Raw genomic sequence first — 20,451 nt, forward strand, 5'->3', positions numbered from 1 at the left:
TGAGCTTACTGTATGCCAGGAATGGTTGTAATTGTTTTACATATAGTATTTTATTTAATCCTATTGATAACTCTATGAGAAAGGGACTATTAGTATCGTTGCCATTTTGCAGATAAAGAATCATTCATAGAGAGTTGAGGACATCATTCTTTGGATGTAAGTAAGTTAGGGGTGAGCTTCTGTTAAAAACCAGTAATTGAAAAAGATTTTTAATTTTTTTCAATTGTTTTATATAAATGTATGGAGAAGTGTGTAGTCAGTATCTTCAGGTGTGCCCTTGTGTTGGTGTTGATAAATAACTAGAACTATAAAGCATATATCACATGTAATTGAGCATGATTTTATAAATTTCATAAATTTACTTAATATTAACACATTCTCATTATATTTTAAGTAACTGTTTTAACAGTTTGGTGAGTATTTTTCAGAAACTAGCTGTAGATGATTTTAGTTGGTATCAGATCATGGCATTAAATAACATTGAATCTCATGGTGAAATTGTTAATTTTTTTATTTGCTTTCAATCCACCTGATTACTTCAAGAAAGTATCAGTTTGATTCTAGGTATTTTTTTGGGTTTTTTGTCTATGTGTTTTTGTTTGTTTGTTTGTTTGTTTTGGTGAGGAAAATTGGCCCTGAGCTAACATCTGTTGCCAGTCTTCCTCTTTTTTTTTTTTTTGCTTGAGGAAGATTGGCACTGAGTTAACATCCGTGCCCATCTTCCTCTATTTTGTATGTGGGACGCCTCCACAGCATGGCTTGATGCGCAATGTGTAAGTCCGCGCCGGGACCTGAACCCGAGAACCCTGGGCTGCCGAAGCAAAGCACACGAACTTAACCACTATGCCACCGGGCCAACCCGATTCTAGTTTTTAACACCCCTTTTAAAAATACAACGGTTTCTAGCTAGAATTTTTTTAATCTTAGTTTCTATTGTTCTTTTGTTTTCATTTGAGCTTTTCAGAGTGATTTTTGTTACTTTCTATTAATGACAAATGATTCTTTTTAAAAGTGTTGTTACTGTTTGGAGGCCCTGGGAAGAAGGGCACTTGCATATAATCCTGGAGTGTCTACTGATAGAGTGGCAAGCAGAATTGCCCACTTTTTAAAAATTGTTATTTCTTTCTCTTCGTTCATTCATTCATTCATTCATTCATTCATGCGTTAAAGTTTTTCCAAGGACGTATGGTTGAATTCATGTCAGCCAAAGTCATGTTAAAATGCTACTTCTCTTTGAAAATGAGATAGTGGATCTTTTTATGTATTTATCAGTAGTTTATATTTTCTCTTCTGTGAGTTGCCTATTCATATCTCTTCTTTTTCTATTGCATTATTTCTTTTTTTTTCAATTTGTGATATAATATTCTTAATTTTAACTATTAATTGCTCATCTGTCATGTTTTGGAGAGAATAATTTAAGTATGTAGGAAACTTTAACAGGCTAGCTGAACAACAATTGTGTTAACCTTTTTTAAACAATGACAGATTTCTTAAATTATAATACTTCTGTACAGTGCTTTTATAATTTGGAAAAAAGATAACCAGAATTTTAAAAATATTTTTATTTTGGAAAATGTCATTTCTTTTCATCTATCCTAAAAACACATTTGGTAATTAGCATATTTTCACTATTTTTCATTTGTTAGGAATAACGTCTATGTATGTGTTCTCTAAAGTCTTTTCCAACTCTAAGAAAGTTAGATTTCACTAAATCCTTTTTGTTGTGTGTATAGGAAAACACTCAAGACCTGAAACAGATGAAACAGACTCTGCTTGATGCTGAGGTTGTAGCCCTTGATGCCAAGAGAGAAGCAGCCTGTCTTAGGAGTGAAAATCTGGAGCTAAAACAGAAAATGGTCAGTGATTTTTGTTATATTTCAGTAAAGCAGTTGTAATGATCTGTACATTTTTGTGAATTTGTATTGTTTCTCTCGTAGAAAGAACTTGCAAGTGCATGCAAGCAAATGGAAAATGATATTCAGTTATACCAAAGCCAACTGGAGGCAAAGAAAAAAATACAAGTTGATCTGGAGAAAGAATTACAATCTTCTTTTAATGAAATAACAAAACTCACCTCCCTTACAGATGGCAAAGTTCCAAAAGGTATTTTATAATTTCAGACTTAGCTCTTTGCAAATCCAACTTTCTCTAGAAATGTACCTAAAGGATTTTGCAACTACATTCCAATGATTAAAAATCCATTATTCTCTGATTTTTTTTAAATAGCCTAATATTAAGTTTCAGTATCATTTGGTATCAGTATTTATAAATGTTTCCATGGATTTCAAATCTTAAAGGTTTTTTTTTAATAAAGTCACCCATCTGTGTGCTTTTTTTTTTCAATAGGTCTCTTAAGCCTCTTGTTTTTTTTTTTTTTTTGAGGAAGATTGACTCTGTGCTAAAATCTGTTGTCAGTCTTCCTCTTTTTTCTTTTTTCTCCCCAAAGCCCCAGTACATAGTTGTGTGTCATAGTTGTAGATTTGTAGCTCTTCTGTATGGGATGCCGCCTCAGCATTGCTTGGTGAGCAGTGAGTAGGTCCGTGCCCAGGATCCGAACCAGCGAACCCTTGGCCGCCGAAGCAGAGCATACAAACAACCACTACGCCACTGGGCTGGCCCCCAAATCGTAAAGGTTTAAGAATTATTTTTCAAATAAATTGGACCTGACCTTGAAAAAGATGATTCAAGAACTATTAACAATTAGATTACCTGTTAACCTACATTGGTTCTTTCTTTAATAAATTTTATATAATCTGATTAAATAATCTAACTTTGTACGTAGTTTAGATTGTCCCAATAACTGCAAGCTGTTTTGTTATTTTACCAAAAATATCCTAGATTTGCTCTGTAGTTTGGAATCGGGAAGAAAGATTACTGATCTCCAGAAAGAACTGAGTAAAGAAGTTGAAGAAAATGAAGCTTTGCGTAAAGAAGTTAATTTGCTCTCAGGATTGAAATCTTTACCTTCAGAAGTAGAAATGCTAATGAAAATGGTAAATACGTTCTTAAGCAAATAATTCTTATTCTGAAACAAAAACCTTTGCAATAATGCCTTAAATATTTTGCCATAGTTTATTTTAAAGTAACGGTGAAGAGACTGTAAACATTTGACCCTGCTTGTTAGCAATAGAAATGAATATATTTCCTCTTCTAATTTGTTCTTATACTACTGGATGAGAAAATATACTTTCAAAGTATATTTACCAGTATCCTTGGTAATGGGATCCGCGTAGCAGCCGTTTCTCTAGTTCTCAGATGTTGTGTTTGCACAGACTTCTGTGGCCCACGCTTAGTCTTCATCTCTGTTGTTGTTGTTGTTGTTCTAGTCGTATCACTGTGTTGAATAAAGGAGAGTGAGGAGGTACAGAGGGTGGCATTGGTAAAGTTCTAGAGGTCGGTGTGAATCTTGCAGCCTAGTGAACAATTCTATAAACCCTTCTGCCAGCCTTTCCTTTCTCTACCCCTCTGAAAGATATAAAAATAACAGGAATTTGAGTACTTATTACATGATGAACATCATACTGAAGAACTTGAGCAACATTATTTTATTTAGTCATCCTAAAAACTCTTTAAAGTACGTGCTGTTTTTTCGCCCAACACATAGTGGTGGAACTAATAGCTGAGCTACGCAGACCTGCCTCCTGCCCTGAGCCCATGATGGCAACAACTCTGCTGTCTCACTCTGTCTCCTCTGTCTCGCCTGTAGCTCTCCTCCCTTTTTCCCACTTCCTTCTAGTTAATCTTTCCCAATGATTAAACTATTTATAAGCTGGATATGGTTAGTTTAAATTATTTAAATGTAATTTAAATTTTTAAATTTTAAATTAAAGCTTAATTATTTAAATTATTCATGGATTAAGTTTTGGGAAATCTGAGCTGCATTCAAAGGCTTTAGAAAGAAAATAATAAGCAAATTCTAAGAAAAACCATAAAATGCCTGACACACCATAAAGTTAGAAAACACTTGAGAATGATAGAAAAGGAAATAAAGACATCCTGATTAAGTGTTTCTCCTTCTCCACCAAATCCTTACTAGAACCAAAGAGATTAGAAAGCAAAACTTTGTTGGTAGAGTTAAACAGGATAATATATTGTTGTAAAGATGTGACAATAAAATTATTGCCTTTCCTCAGTCAAATCTGTGCTTAATTTCAGTGTCTTTTTTTCTTTTTTGCAGAGAAAGCTTTTTTTTCTGAAAACTGCTTCAGTAGATCATATGTTGCTAACACAGCTAAATTTTATTTCTTTTCCATAGATACATGATAAATCTGAAGAGCTCTATATAATAACATCAGAAAGAGACAAATGGTTTTCTGAATTAGTTCATAAAGAGAGTAGAATTCAAGATTTACTTAAAGAAATGGGGAAAACTAAAAATGACCTAGCAACTACCCAGCTGAATTATAAAAGAACTGATCAAGAATTCCAAGATTTTAAAAATCATCATATTGAATTTGAGCAAAAGTATAAGATGGTCCTTGAGGAGAATGCAAGAATGAGTCAGGAAATAGCAAATCTCGCTAAAGAAGCTCAAAAACTTGGTTTAAGTTTGGATGCTTTGAATGTAGAGGTTGGTACAAGACACCATCTATGGAAATGGTCTTTAGTCTTCTGGGGTCTGGCTTCCATATAGAGGCCACAGAAGGCTCTCATTCTCACAGTTACTTTTTTTTATTTTAAAGCTTTCTCACACAACCCAAGAACTTCAGCAGAAAACAACTGAGAGTCAAGAAAGGTTAAACGAAGTGCAAGAGCTGAAGCAACAATTAGAAAGTAGAGATTCTAGGCTTCAAACGGTTGAAAGGGAAAAGACACTGATTACTGAGAAACTTCAGCAAACCTTCGGAGAAGTAAGAACCTTAACCCAAGAAAAGGATGACCTAAAACAACTCCTAGACAGCCTGCGAATTGAGAGGGACCAACTCAAAAGTGACATTGAGGATACTGTAAACATGGTAAGCCTTTGACTGATTAAACTTTGAAAACTCAGAGCCTCTTTAAAAAATTACAGGAGCCATCATTTATTATTTATGATCAAGTAGTAGCTACAAAATTACCTTCATTGTTTCACGTTATTCTAATTGAAATTGTGTTCTGTTTCTCTGACAAAGAACATAGACACCCAAGAACAATTACTAAATGCTCTTGAGTCTTTGAAACAACACCAAGAAACAGTTAACACACTAACAATGAAAATTTCTGAGGAAACTTCCAGGAATTTGCATATAGAGGAAAACATAGGAGAAACTAAGGATGAACTTCTGGAAAAGGTAAAGGGTGTTTCTGTTCAGCGTTTTCATATACTTGTTATATGAGCTTTCTCCTTAACCTCAAACACTTAAGTACGTAATGGTAATCTCAATCTTATTTATTATTCACAGTGAATAACAATAGTTTACAGGATTAGCCCTAATGTCTTTGAAATAACTTCAAATATAACTGCTTACAATCAACTGGAAAAGGCAAAAAATGTTAGGTCAAACTTTGAGCTGATATTTTCTGAGGCCTGGTGTATTTTAAACATGTTTAAACGCCCCTCTGAATTATAAGAATGTAAGAAAGATTGAATGCTTATTATTAATTATGGCTAAAATATTTGTTTTATATCAGATTTTGTATACTAGTTCAGAGTTCACTATAAAATCGATGTGTATGTTGTATTGATGTCTATTTCTGGAGCTGAGCTATACTTTTACTGTTAGATGCTGAAATCTCACCTTAATTCATTCTAGGTAGTATGGTTTGTTTTGTCCTGAGACCTGAGAATAACTTCTTCACTGGGTATTTAATTAGAGACAAGAAAGGCTAGGATGCTAACGATGACTTTTTTAAAAAGGGTGATGTATTAGTCTGCCATCACAAAATATCACAGACTGAGTCGCTTAAACAGCAGAAATTTACTTTCTCCCAGTTGTAGAGGCTGGAAGTCCAAGATTAAGGTGCTAGAAAAATCAGTTTCTGGTGAGCCTTCTCTTCCTGGCATGCAGGTGTCACCTTTCTGTGCCTTACGTGGCCTTTCTTCTGTGCATGAGCCAAGAGAAAGCCAGCTCTGGTGTCTCTTCCTCTTCTTAAATGGACACAGTCCTTTGGGATTAGGGCCTAGCCTTATGACCTCATTTAACCTTAATTGCCCTGCTTAAAAGCCCTTTCTCCAAATACAGTCTCATTGGGAGTTAGAGCTTCAACATATGAATTTTGGGAGGACACAATTCAATCCATAACAGGATTGCCTGTAATTTTATGCAATTGATTCATTTACTATACATTTCTACTTTTCAAAATGCCTTTTATGTATATTATCAGCAGAATTTTTGTACTATTTTTCATTTTTATTATACTTAATACTATTTAATCCAGAATAATTACTACTAGGAATTTAAAACATTCATCAATAGGAGACTGGTGAAATAATCTTTGATACACGCATAGCTTGGAGGACTAGTCGTTCATGTATATATAAATTTATTTTTGTTTGTTTTGTATTTTTAATTGTGGTAAAACATACATAGCGTAAAATTTACCAACTTTATCATTTTTAACAAACAGTTCAGTAGTGTTAAGTACATTCACATTGTTGTGCCACCAATCTCCAGAATTCCTTTTTTCTTGCGAAACTGAAACTCTATACCTATCAAACAACTCCCCATTCTCCTCCTCCCCAGCCCCTAGCGACCACTATTCCACTTTCTGTCTCTATTAATTTGACCACTCTAGATACCTCACATGAGTGGAATCATGCAGTATTTTGTCTCTTTGTGACTGGCTTATTTCATTTAACATAATGTCCTCAAGGATCATCCATGTTGTAGCATACATCAGAAATTCTTTCCTTTTTAGGGCTGAATAATATTCCATTGTATGTATATACCACATTTTGTTTAAGCATTCACCCATCAATGGACACTTAGATTGCTTTCACCTTTTGGCTATTGGGTATAATGCTACTATGAACATGGGTGTACAAATATCTCTCTGAGATCCTTCTTTCAATTATTTTGGACATATATCCAGAAATCAAATTTACTGGATCATATGGTAATTCTATTTTCTATTTTTTGAGGAACTGCCATACTGTTTTCCATAGTGGCTGCACCATTTTATACTCCCACCAACAGTGCACAAGGATTCCAATTTCTCCAAATCGTTACAACACATATTATTTTATGATGTTTTCATAGTAGCTGTCTTAATAATTGTGAGTTGACATCTCATTGTGGTTTTTACTTGCATTTCCCTAATGACTAGTAATGTTGAATATCTTTTCATGTGCTTGTAGGCTATTTATATATCTTCTTTACAGAAATATCTGTTCAAGTCTTTTGCCCAATTTTTTTGTTGTTATTGAGGAAGATTGGCCCTGAGCTAACATCTGTTGCCAATCTTCCTCTTTTTGCTTGAGGAAGATTAGCCCTGAGCTAACATCTAGGCCAGTCTTCCTCTATTTTGTAAGTGGGATGTCTGCCACAGCATGGCTTGATGAGCGGTGTGTAGGTCTGCACCTGGGATCCAAACCTATGAACCCCGGGCCGCCGAGGTGGAACGCGCAAACTTAACCACTACACCACCACGCCAGGCCCTTTTGCCCATTTTTAAATTGGTTTTTTTTTTTTTTGGTGAGAAGGACCAGCCCGGAGCTAACATCCAATGCCAGTCCTCCTCTTTTTTGCTGAAGAAGACTGGCCCTGGGCTAACATCCATGCCCATCTTCCTCTACTTTATATGGGAGGCCGCCACAGCATGGCTTAACAAGCGGTGCGTCGGTGCACGCCCAAGATCCGAACCGGTGAACCCTGGGCTGCCGCAGTGGAGCGAGCACACTTAACCACTTGCGCCACCGGGCCGGCCCCGGGGTTTTTTTTTAGAGTTCTACATTTATGCCTAAGTATTTTATTTAGTTTTTACGATTTTAAATGGGATTTGTTTTTAGTTTTTATGATTTTAAATGGGATTTTTCTTTTTCTTTGCTGAGGATTATTCACCCTGAGCTAACATCTGTTGCCAATCTTCCTCTTTTCGTTTGAGGAAGGTTAGCCCTGAGCTAACATCTGCGCCAATCTTCCTCTATTTTTTTGGATGTGGGACACTGCTGCGGCATGGCTGGTGAGTGGACTAGGTCCATGCCCGGGATGCGAACCCACAAACCTGGGCCGCCAAAGCAGAATGCACAGAACGTTAACCACTCAGCCATGGGGCTGGGCCCTAAATTGGGTTCTTAGTCTTTTGTTGTTGAGTTGTAGAAGTTCTTTATATAGTCTGGATATTAACCCTTTATCAGTTGTATGACTTGCAAATATTTTCACCCATTCCATAGGTTGCCTTTTCACTCTGTTAATTCACAGAGCAAATTAGGCAATTCACTCTGTCACAGAAGTTTTTAATTTTTATATAGTCCAGTTTATCTATTTTTGCTTTTGTGGTCTGTGCTTTTGGTTTCATATCCAAGAAATTATTGCCAAGACCCATGTGATGAAGTTTTTCTCCCAGGTTTTCTTGTTTTTTTTTTTTTTTTTGGTGAGGAAGATTCACCCCTGAGCTAACATCCATTGCCAATATTCCTCTTTTGCAGAGGAAGATTGGCCCTGAGCTAACAGTTGTGCACATCTTCCTCTATTTTGTGTGTGGGACACCGCCACAGCATGGCTTGATGAGCAGTGTGTAGGTCCACACCCAGGATCTGAACCAGTGAACTCTGGGCTGTCAAGGTGGAATGCGCCAAATTAACCACTACGCCACTGGGCTGGCCCCTGAATGTTTTCTTCTAAATGTCTTGCAGTTTTAGTTCTTGTGGTTAGGTCTTTGATCCATTTTGAGGTAATTTTTTATATGATGTAAAGTGAGGGCCCAACTTCATTCTTCTGTGCGAGATATCCAGTTTTCCCAACACCATTTGTTGAAGAGACTGTCCTTTCCTGTTGAGTGGTCTTGACATCCTTGTCAAAGATCATTTGACCATATATGCAGAGGTTTATATTTGGGCTCTGTATTCTATTTCCTTGGTCTGTATGTCTGTCTTTATGCCAGTACTGCACTGTTTTGATTACAATAGCTTTCTGGTAAGCTTTGAAATCAAGAAGTGTGAGACCTCAGCTCTCTTCTTTTTTGAGATTATTTTGGCTGTTTGGAGTCCCTTGAGACTCCATATGGATTTCAGGGTGGATTTTTCTCTTTCTGCAGAACGCTGTTAGGCTTGTATAGGAACTGCATTAAATGTTAGGCTTGTGTAGGAACTGCCTTGAGTGTCAGGCTTGTGCGGGAACTGCCTTGAGTGTCAGGCTTGTGCGGGAACTGCCTTGAGTGTCAGGCTTGTGCGGGAACTGCCTTGAGTGTCAGGCTTGTTCAGGAGCTGCATTAAGTCTGTAGGTCGCTTTGGTGGTGTTGACATCTTACAGTATTAAGTCTTCCAGTCCGTGAACCTGAGATGTCTTTCCATTTATCTGTCTTTAATTTATTTCACATACATTTTGTAGTTTTCATTGTACATGCCTTTGCCTTCTTGGTTAAGTTTATTCCCTAATATTTTATTCTTTTTGGTCCTCTTGTAAATGGATTGTTTTCCCAATTTCCTTTTTAATTGTTTATTGTTAATGTATAGAAATGCAACTGAATTTTGTACAGTCATGTAACTTTTTAAAAGTAGACATTATATACAAATGGAAAAGTCTCCAGGATACATTATTAAATAAAAACAAATACATACTGTAGAATAATTCAGTAAGATCCAACTTATGTAAATAAATCTCTATGTACATTTACAGACTATTACTGTCTATAATGAGCTTCTTTTTTCCCATTTACCCTGGGGACAATACTCCTGCCTTGGAACAGCTTTCTCTTCCTCTCTGCCTATGCTTCAGTCTTTCTCTCCTAGAAGGCATTTTCACTTGCTCTATATCTTGTGTTCTCAGCTTGTCTATAATGTGGATCAAACATGGGCCAAAGACACTTGACCTTGATTTAAAATTTATAACTTCCACTTTTATAAGGGGAAAGTTTTTAAATAGACTTTTGAAAATAAGATACAACAGTCAGTAGTTGCTTTTAAACAAATGCAGAATGCAGTCACAGGGCCCCCTGAGAAGGGGCAGCAGAGGAGGAGTGAGGGAAGAGGAGAGTTACACTCACTGGGACCAGCCTGTCTGTGGTATTAAGTTCATGCTTGAATCACCTGTGTTGATAAAAGGGTCTGACTGGGAGTTCTCTGGGGCCGTTCTGTTCATCAGGGTTTCTGATATCTGCAATGGCAGGCTGCAATCAGCTTGGTCTTGTGATAGCGTGTTCCTGCTGGAATCACCCTTGTGGATAAAGGAGTGTGTCTGGGCATTTCCAGAGGCCCCTGTGGTTTTCGGAGCACCAGAGGGCTGCATTAGTAGGTCTCTCATCTCCTCTTGGAGTGCCCGTTTTCAGTCCTGCTTGATGTGTCTTTCTCTGGAAGTGAGTTTCTCTAGTGTATCTCAACAGAAACTTTAAACTTTGTGATTAGTTGTCTTATTCTCATATAAAGGACACAATTTTTTTCGTTATTTAATAATTAGAGCTATTAGATTTGCTCATAACCATGGTAGCTGAAATACTTTCTAGGCTGCGTTCAGTTTTGAACTTTGTCTCACTCTGCTTTGTTTTTGTACATATTCCCATATTTAAGAGTAAAGATGCAAGATTCTGAATTATAGTATCTGACAGGCTAGTCCCAAAGACTGTGTGTTCCCCGCCTTAATTTCTCATGTAGTTAGTAGTTATCTCTGTGCTCACCATTGTCAGAAGCTCGTGCCTATTGCCAGCAGTAAGGGGGTAGGTAAGTAAAATATGGTTTGTCCATATCCACTCTAGAAAATCGAGCAGCTACTAAAAATTATAATTTGAAGATTATGTAACAGCATGGGAAAATGCATATCATCTAATCTAAGTGGAAAAGTAAAGCTAAAAAGGATCTTATATGTATGCAAATTAATCATAATTGCAATGTTAAAAAAAAATTTCAAGGGACAAAACTCTGAAATATTCCAGAATTCTAATAGTGGTTATGTAAAGTTGGTGTCATTGGATGACTTTTTTTATTCTTCTTTTTTCCTAATGTAAATATAGATTATTATAAAAACTTTTTCAAACATCTGTGGCTAACATGGAGCTGAGAGTTTTACTGGGCTAGTATAGGATTATATGCTGATACCCTAATTTCATATCCACACTTGTAACGTCAGTCTTTGTCTCCTTTTACCAAGGAGTCCATGTATTAGGTTCCCTTTGGTTAAGAATTATTTGTGGATAAATGAATTTATATAACATGCTTTTCTTAAGCAGTATATGAAAAGTATGTATTAAGAAAAGATGAATTATGCTACTATAATATGAAATATGTTTCTAAGAAAACTCTTTTGCGCTCTTCTATATAATAAAACTCTGAAAATAAAGTAGGGAGTAGGGCATAGGTTATGATTTCCAGCTTTTGAAGGAAAGAAATAAAGAGGGAGAGTTTAAGGTGGCTCACTCCTTCACAAAGTCGCATTAACCCGTCTGACGTGAAGGTGAGTGTGGGTCGTCTGTAGCTGTCCAGGTAGCTCTTCTCAGTGCACAGGCACAAGAGCACAAACTCCAGAGCCAGAGCACTGGGCTCACAACGTGACTCTACGTCTCTGAGTGACCATGGGCAAGTGACCTGTCCTCTCTGGGATTCAGTGTCTTCACCTGTCAAATGGAGATGATAATAGTAGCTACCTCATAAGGTTATAGTGAAGATTAAATGTGTCAGCATCTGAAAATAGGGCCTGGTACATAATAAGTAATGTGTGTTGGCTATTTTTATTATTATTAAAACTGTTACTAAGAAATTCTTCTCCAATGTATTTATATTTTAGATGGTGGGCATAGATAAAAAACAGAATTTGAAAGCCAAAAAAACCCAAGTCTTGACTGCAGATGTTGATAATGAGCTAGTTGAACAACAGAGAAAGATATTTTCTTTAATACAGGAGAAAAAAGAACTGCGACAAATGTTAGAGCGCGTTACCATGGAAAAGGAGCAACTGAAGACTGACCTGAGGGAGAGTATTGACATGGTGGGTTCAGCACTGTGTACTTGGCAATGTTTTTTTGTCTTTGTGTGTTTCAGGTTTTTATAACTTTATTGAGGTATCATTTACATGCAATAAGTGTATCAGAAGCAAATGTCCATCCAGTCTCATGACTTTTGACAAATGTGGCTACTTGTGTACTCTCTGCCCCAGTCAAGATACAGAACACTTCCACCCCCAACAAATTCCCTCACACCTCCACCCCATGAATCCTCATCTCACCCTCTGCCCCCCAGAGTCACTGTCCTGATGTTTTTCCACCTCAAATCACTTTGTCTCTTGCTGAACTTCACACAAATACAGCCACCCAGCATGTGCTCTTCTGTGTCTCACTTCTTTCTACACTCCTTTTATTGCTGGGTACTATTCCATTGTGTGAATAGGGCACAGTTTGTGTAGCCTTTCTCCTATTGATGGAAATTTGAGTTATCTCCACTATTGGCTATTTTGAATAAATCTTCTGTAAACATTCTTATACAAATCTTTTTATGAACGTATGTTTTTTATTTCTCTAGGGTAAGTATCTAAATGGAATAGCTGGGTCATAGGGAGTTGTATATATAACTTCATGAGAATTTGCTAGACTCATTTCCAAGGTAGTTGTACCATTTTAATTCTCATCAACAAATTAAGAGAATTCTGATGGCTCCACATCCTCACCAACGCTTCATATTATTGGCGTTTTTAATTTTAGCCATTGTTTAACCTCATTGTTTTAATTTGCCTTTCCCTAATGACTAAAGATATTGAGCATCTTTTCATGTGCTTATTGTGTATCTTTCTATAAACTGTCTGTTCTCTCAGTGGTGTGTTATATAGATTTCAGTGTACAGGTCTTGTACATATTTTGTTAATTTGTTCCAAAATGTTTCTCTTTTATTTATGCTGTTGTATTTTTTTTAATTTGATGTTTAATTGTCGTTAATGTTTGTCAGTATTTTCAAACCTACTTTAGTTTTTGTGTCTGTATTTAGGGGCAGTATAGTGTGTAATAGGTTGAAATTAATATTTTGAGAAGTTTGCTGTGGATCACAGTAGAACCTGACCTTCTGTGTAATTTTCATGTTTCTTGGGATTGTCTGTTTGGTCAAAAGGACTGAATATAAATAAGAATACAGACAAAAGTCATATTCTCTCCTCAGGCTCTGGCTTGTAATGTTTTTTGGTCTTGATACTTGAGAATGTCACTGTTTAAGCATAATAACTAAGATTAGCTCAAGTCCTGCTAGCAGAGGACAGCTGCTGTTTTGAGCTTGCTCAGAATCAATGCCCAGAACCAAAGCCATCCCAGCGTATGAAAAGCCCGTAACTGTAGTCTCACCGTCAGTCGATGAAAGCATAGAGACTGTCTCTTTTGGCTCAGGGGTAGAAAACGAGCAAACTTCTCATGATAGAATGCTAGATCCAGTTCTAATTCTCATGATAGGAATGTAAGTTGAGCAATAAAGAAACAGCATAAGAAAGCAGATTCTTGGCATTTACATGATTAAAATAAAGACTCACTTTCTTTTTAAATTAGTCTTTTCCAATATAGTTTGCCACGATTTCTCCATTTTCAAGCTGAGGTAAATGCTGATTTCTACCTAATTTCTTAAATGTAAGCTAGTGTTTATTTTAATCTCAATGATTTTAACATTCTAGACCATTGAAAACCAGGAATAATTAAGAATTCTTCGAGGTGAACTTAAAAGCAACAAGAGATAGTTGCACAAGAAAAGAACCATACCATAAAGAAAGAGGAAGAGCTTTACAGGACCTGTGAGCAACTGGCAGAAGCTGAAGAAAAGCTAAAGGAAAAGGTGAATTTTTAAAGTTACCTTCCTGGCCATATTTCCTGACTAAACTTTTTGTTTTTGATAATAAATGTTGATTCCAGTAGACCTAAATTCGGAAATAGCACATGCCTCCCAGATGGACAAGTGTCAGCGCTAATGTTTTGGACAGTTTCAGCTCACATGAAGATCTTAACTAACGTCCTTTGCGAGGATTGTATTATCCTGGAGTCTTTAGATGAGAGAGGTCCTTGGTTCATCTGAACTCCTCATGATATCTTCACTCATCAGATATTTATTGAGCACTGTTGTGGGCCAGGCACTGTTTTGGGTGCTTAAGATCCATTAGTCGATAAAACAAAGCTCCTGCCCTGAGAGAGCTGTATTAGTCATTCTCCAAAATGTAAGATTTAGCGCTACTACCATCTCTTAGATTTTTGCATTTTCCTGAATCATTTCTTTTATAGAAGTAAGGTGCTGTTGTAATATATTTGTCTAAGAGCTAAGACTCTTATAACAATTGTACTGCTCTAGTAATTCTAAAATGCACCCACTGAGATCTTTCTGTTTATTCTAAGAACAGTGCCACATGCGTTATAAATAATATATTGTTGTTTCCATTGTGCTTCTGTGGAGTGTTTTTCCTCAATATGTGTTCTCTTAATTCTTATCCCTTTCACTATAACCTAATTGAGTTTACTAAAACCTCCTGTTTCATATTCCTTCTAAAGAGGTAAAATCAATAGCCTTATGTAAAAGTTAATGCCTCAGTGTTTGTGTGGGCCACCCCTAAAGACCTTATTGGAAGTAAAAATAAATTATCCAAAAATTTTTAAGAGATGAAGAATTACATTTTATTTGACAGCTACATCTGTATATTTAGTCAGTCTCTTTTCTTTTTAAATTTTTCTCATTTTCACTTTGCCTCCGTGATTAACCTAGTGACACTATATTAGTTTCTTAGAACTTGTGTGTCAAATTACCATAAACTTGGTGGCTTAAAAACAACTAAGATTTTTTCTGTCACATTTCTGGATCCTTGAAGTCCAAAATCAAGGTGTTGGAGGACCATGTTCCCTCTGAAGTCCCTAGAGAAGAGTCCTTCCTGGCCTCTTGCTGTCCTTGGCTCCCAGCTGTCCTCGGTATTCCTTGGCTTGTAGCTGCTCCACTCCCATCTCTGTCTCCAGCTTCACATGATCTTCTCTATGTCTCTGTGTGTCCTTTCCTGTCTCTTATAAGGACACTCTCATTGGATTTAGGGCCTACTCTAGTCCAGTTAGAATAGTCTCTCAATCCTTAACTAATTACATCTGCAAAAGACCCTATTTCCAAATAAGGTCATATTTTTGAGGTTCTGGGTAGACTTGAATTTTGGGTGGGACACTATTCAACCCAGTACAGACACTATGCCTAGAAAGTTACTTTACTTTTAATGCTACTTGTCTGTTTACATTGGGATAGTAGATAGGGCTGTGATAATGATTCTTTCAGTTTAGCAAAGTGCATTTTACATAAGAATTTTAAGATAATATAGCAAAATTGTAATAATAAAAACTATATTTCTTAAGAGTCAACAACTCCAAGAAAAACAGCAACAACTTCTTAGTGTACAAGAAGAGATGAATGGGATGCAGAAAAAGATGAATGAAATGGAGAATTTAAAGAATGAATTAAGGAACCAAGAACTAACAGTGGAACATATGGAAGTGGAGAGGCTAGAGTTGGCTCAGAAACCTCATGAAAATTATGAGGACATAAAATCCATAACCAAAGAAAGAAATGATCTGCAGGAATTACAGGAGTCATTTGAAATAGAGAGAGAGAAACTTACAGAATATGTAAGAGAAATTGAAGTTATGGCAAGTCATACCCTTTTCTTCATCTATTAAATGTTTCTTTAAAACAGCCATTTGGGAAGGGGGAGGTGTTAAGATGATGATGTTAAAATATTCCTTAAATTTCACATGCCAATAAAGGGTCTGGAAACAAAAAAGAACTAAAAATTGCTCATATGCATCTAAAAGAACACCCAGAAGCTATTGACGAACTAAGAAGAAATGTTTCTGAGAAGACAGCTCAAATAATAAATATTCAGAAGGACCTAGAAAAATCCAATAATGAATTACAAGAAAAGGTTTGTCTTTTCTTCTTTTCCTTTTCCTTTGAAGGAAAGATAAGCAGTAAGTAGTTACTGAGGTATGGTTCATTCATTTATTGGATATTATTTGTTCACTGTCTACTGTGGCAGGCACAGTCCTAGGTTATAGAAGTAAAATGGCAACAAAGTGGACAAAATCTCTGTGATCATGGAGCTTACTTTGTAGTGGAAGGAGGTAACTGATAAATAAGCAACCAAGTGAATGAGATAATTTGAGATAATGGCAAATGCTACGGAGGAAATGAAACTTTGGGATAACTGGACCAACCTGTGTTAAAAGCCTACTGTGCCAGGCATTGAGACTATGGCTATGAGTGAGACATTGTTCTTTACCCCCTAGTAAAAAATCCTTCAATTGCAGTATGTTAAGTGCAGAAATATGACATGCAAACTTACCTGGTACCACTAATGATCATGGGAAAGGGGAATCAATCTGTAGACGTAAAAATTGAGACATAGCATTGGAGCTCATCTGAGAATGGGAACCAGTCATTTATTGGGGTATAATCTGCTCAACTATGATTTTTTTCTCCTCTAGCATTTGGGAACTAGTATAGAAATGAAGCATGCAACTGACTGAATTAACAATTTGTTGGGAAATTGTAAGGATTAGTTCACTTTGGATATAAGCTGGAGGAAAAGAAAATTATGACAGAATATGACTAGCAGAAAAGTCATGAATAGCTTTAGTAGGAATCAAGGGAAAATGAATAAATAGGAGTTTGTAATTGTAATTGTAGTAGGCCATGAGGGCTCAAGATCACTTTCATTGCTATGGAAAGTATCCTGATCTTTTCCTTTAAAAACTTATGACAGTGCTCTCCAGATAGTAACTTTGGTATTTTATGAATCTCACAAGATCCCAGGGCTTCCTAATGTGGAAGAAGTCAGTGATACTCAGGAAATGATGGATGAACTGGAGCCATTGAAAGAACCATCCAAACCCAAGGATTCAGCAACACTGGCAAGCACAGAAATGGGAAGGCTCAGGTTGATTGAAAAACTTCAAGAAAGTCCTGAAGAAATAAAATCTCTAACTGAGGAAAGAGACAACCTTAAAATAATAAAAGAAGCACTTAAAGTTGATTGTGAGCAGCTGAAAGAAGTTAAAGAAACTTTGGCTAAAGTAAGTCATCCTTTCCTCCCATTTAATAAGAGTTTTATAAGAATCAAGTCTTTGGGAAAAGGGGCATTTGTGCTATAGTTATGTTACTACCAATTTTCTTTAAAAGTCTCTTAATTATGAAGTGATTGGAAACAGAACAATTAAAAATTGCTCATAACTACTAAGAAACTATTGAAACGGAGAGAAAATGTTTCAGAGAAGACAGGTATTTTCTTTTTGTTGTTGTTTGTTTTGGTGAGGAAGATTGGCCCTGAGCTAACATCTTTTGCCAATCTTTTTCTCTTTTTGCTCGAGGAAGATTGTCGCTGGGCTAACATCTGTGTCAATCATCCTCTATTTTGTATGTGGAATGCCTACACAGCATGGCTTGATGAACCGTGTGTAGGTCCGCACCTGGGATCGAACCTGCGAACCCTGGGCCACAGAAGTGGAGCACGCATAAACTTAACCACTATGCCACCAGGCTGGCCCCACTGTTTCCTTAAATATTCAAAATGATTTAGAGAAAACAATGCTAAATTATAGGAAAGGATAAAGCCAAATAAACTATTTTCAACTATTTTCTTTCCTTCTTTAAACCTATTCCTCCACATCTCAAATGGTACTACCTTCTTCCTCAATGCCTCAGTCAGAAATCTGGGAATCATCCCTACTATTATCCTTTCCTTCCTGTTCACTCTGTAATCCAGGACCAAACCTTGTTGATTTTAAGGTGTTTGTGTGAAATCCTTCCTCTTTGCTCTCCATGTTGCCAACACCTAATCTGAGCCACTGTTCTTTTTCCCTGGCTTTCTGCAGTCACCTCCTAACTGGTCCCCCACATTCATTCTTATTCTTCTCTAATTCATTCTGCATTCTGAGCCCAAGTGATCTTTTCTCCTTAAAATCCTTTAATAGCTTATTGTTACTCTTGAAACAAAGATCAGAATCCCTCATATGGCCTGTGAGGCCCTAGACTCCAGCCTTGCTGATTTCAGGCTTTGTTTCAGCTTCCTCTTCTCCTGCTCATCGTGCTCCCACAGCTCCAGTCTATTGCCTTCCTGATCTCATTGCTTTCACGTGTTCTGGTCTCCCTACCTGCAGTATTTCCATATCTGCCTTTACCTAACTCGTGCTCTCATCCTTCAGATCTCAATTGAAGCTTTCCACCCCCAGGAAGCCCTTCCTAACCACTCACAGTGGGTTAGGTTTGCACTAATACCCTGAGAGAACCCAGCACCTCTGTTTGGTGTGATTTGGCATGACATCTATCTTTCCGCCTAAAGTATAAGTCTCATAAAGACAGAGGTCAATAGTAATAGTCTCATTGCTATTTTATCTCCAACCTCTAATAGGATACTGATAACACAGTGAGCCCTCAGTAAGTAAGTGTTAAATATCTGAATAATGGAAGAGTGGAAAGATTGCTCTGTAAATGAGCCATTGAATCCTGACTTAATCGTTTTAGAAAGTATCCTGATTTCTTTTCCCCTAAAATAAAATAAAGTATCTTTGGATATCAATTGTATTGTTTTATGATTCTCTTAAGATCCAAGAGGCTCAAGACAAACAAGAACAGTCCTTCAATATGAAAGAAAAAGACAATGAGATTAAGAAAATACTGAGTGAGATGGAGCAGTTGAAGGAGCAACTCCAAGCCAAAGAGTCAGCACTACTAAGAACAGATATGGAAAAGCTGAGATGTTCTGAGAGACCCCAAGACAGTCGTGATGACGTGAGCTCTGTAGCTAAGGAGAGAGACAGCCAACAGCTGCTGCAGGAAGTTATTCAGTCTGAAAGCGACCAACTCAAAGAAAACAGAGAAATCATGGCTAAAGTAAGTTTCATCCTTTTCCCCATCTGTGTGGGTTTTTAAAATATTTTGTAAGCAAATATTTTGTAAAAACTAAACCTTTGGAAAAAGGAGTTAAAGTGTAACAGTTATAGTGTTTCTATAAGTTTCTTACCATTTCCTCTAATAGTAAAGCACCTAGAAACCGAAGAGGAACTTAAACTTGCTCGTTGTCACCTGGAAGAACAGGAGGAAACTATTGAAAAGCTGAGAGTGAGTCTTTCAGAGAGAGAAACTGAACTGTCGAGCTTTCAGAAGGAATGAGAAACAACCAATGATGCATTGCAGAAGAAGGGAAGCTGGGGAAGGAACAGTGGGAGAAAACCCGAGGAGGGACCAAACTGAATTACAAAGACTACTGTTGACATACTAAATTGTTTTGGAGAGCATCTTGGGTTTTTTTCCTTAAAAAAAAAAAAAATATATATATGTGTGTGTGTGTGTGTGTGTGTGTGTATACACACATACATACACATACATACATACATACATATACAAACACATATGTTTTATGTTTGTGTATATTTTGGCTATTATTTTATCATTATTTTAAGATCAAGGAGTTTCATGAGAAACAGGAACAATTTGTTTGCATCAAAGAAGTCAGTGAGACTCAGGAAAAACAAGTGAACTGGAACAATTAAAGGAGCCACTCAAAGCCAAAGATTCATCACTACAAAGTATAGAAAGCGAGAGGCTCGTGTTGACTGAGAGACATCAGGAAAGTCAAGAAGAAATAAAAATTATAATTAAGGAAAGAGATGAAGTGAAAGGGTCACAAGAGGCCCTTCAAATGGAGAGAGGCCAACTCAAAGAAAACATTAAAGAAATTGTAGCTGAAGTAAGTTTCCCTCTTCTGATGTCTTTTGGATACAAAAATAGTGTTAAGATGATGACGATGATGTTCACTGTTAAGTTTTATTTATTTTCTTCCAATCATAAAGGGATGGAAAATCAAAGCCATCTTACTGTGTACCTTTCTACGTACTGTTTGAATTGTATTACTCTGAATGTATTATTTTCTTTCTCTAAAATAAAGGACCTGGACAAACAAGAGGAACTAAAAACTACTTATATTCTTCCTAAGGAGTACCAAGAAACTATTAGTACAAGGAATATTTCAGAAGACAGATCAAGGAGCAGGTATTCAGAGAGATTTAGAAAATTCAGAAGCTGAATTACAGGAAAAGGTAGGTCTTGTTTTGTTGTGGAAAATGACATCTGATTGTTGTGTTCCTCAGATCCTGCTGAAAGAAAACAGTACATACAGTAAACTAAAATGTAAAGGTGATTACCTTAATATAGAAACAATTTTCTTTTTCCTAAAAACCTCTGCCTAGGGCCTAACTTGTTCTATGATTTTCTCAGATTCAAGAACTTCAGGAAGAAAGAGCATCAGCTTCCTAAGATGAGCAAAACTGTCCAGTGAGACTCAGGCAAAAATGTGTGAAATGGAATACTTGAAGAAGCGATTTGAGGCCCAGAAGTCAACTCTG

At 36.6% G+C, this 20,451-nt stretch overlaps 1 protein-coding gene across 1 annotated transcript; it reads left to right on the plus strand.

The window, feature by feature from the left end:
* Window positions 1-15,828: 15,828 nt before the first annotated feature.
* Window positions 15,829-20,362, plus strand: LOC147911296 (centromere-associated protein E-like). Its single transcript, XM_087428184.1, has 4 exons — window positions 15,829-15,974; window positions 16,858-17,124; window positions 18,653-18,940; window positions 20,324-20,362. Exons 1-4 carry the CDS (start codon window positions 15,852-15,854, stop codon window positions 20,360-20,362), a joined length of 717 nt encoding a protein of 238 aa, XP_087284310.1. The 5' UTR covers window positions 15,829-15,851.
* The last annotated feature ends 89 nt before the right edge of the window (window positions 20,363-20,451 follow it).

This window comes from Ceratotherium simum, unplaced genomic scaffold, assembly GCF_057802395.1.
Source record: "Ceratotherium simum simum isolate JZ-2026a unplaced genomic scaffold, ASM5780239v1 HiC_scaffold_44, whole genome shotgun sequence".
In the NCBI taxonomy this organism is placed as follows: Eukaryota; Metazoa; Chordata; class Mammalia; order Perissodactyla; family Rhinocerotidae; genus Ceratotherium; species Ceratotherium simum.

What these genes read in the sequence shown, in the direction of transcription:
- LOC147911296 (XM_087428184.1), top strand. Translation starts at nt 15,852, where the DNA reads ATGCATCTAAAAGAACACCCAGAAGCTATTGACGAACTAAGAAGAAAT. An exon ending in TTAAAGAAACTTTGGCTAAA is followed by an intron (nt 17,125 to 18,652) that starts GTAAGTCATCCT and finishes GATTCTCTTAAG; the next exon opens with ATCCAAGAGGCTCAAGACAA. An exon ending in ACAGAGAAATCATGGCTAAA is followed by an intron (nt 18,941 to 20,323) that starts GTAAGTTTCATC and finishes TGATTTTCTCAG; the next exon opens with ATTCAAGAACTTCAGGAAGA.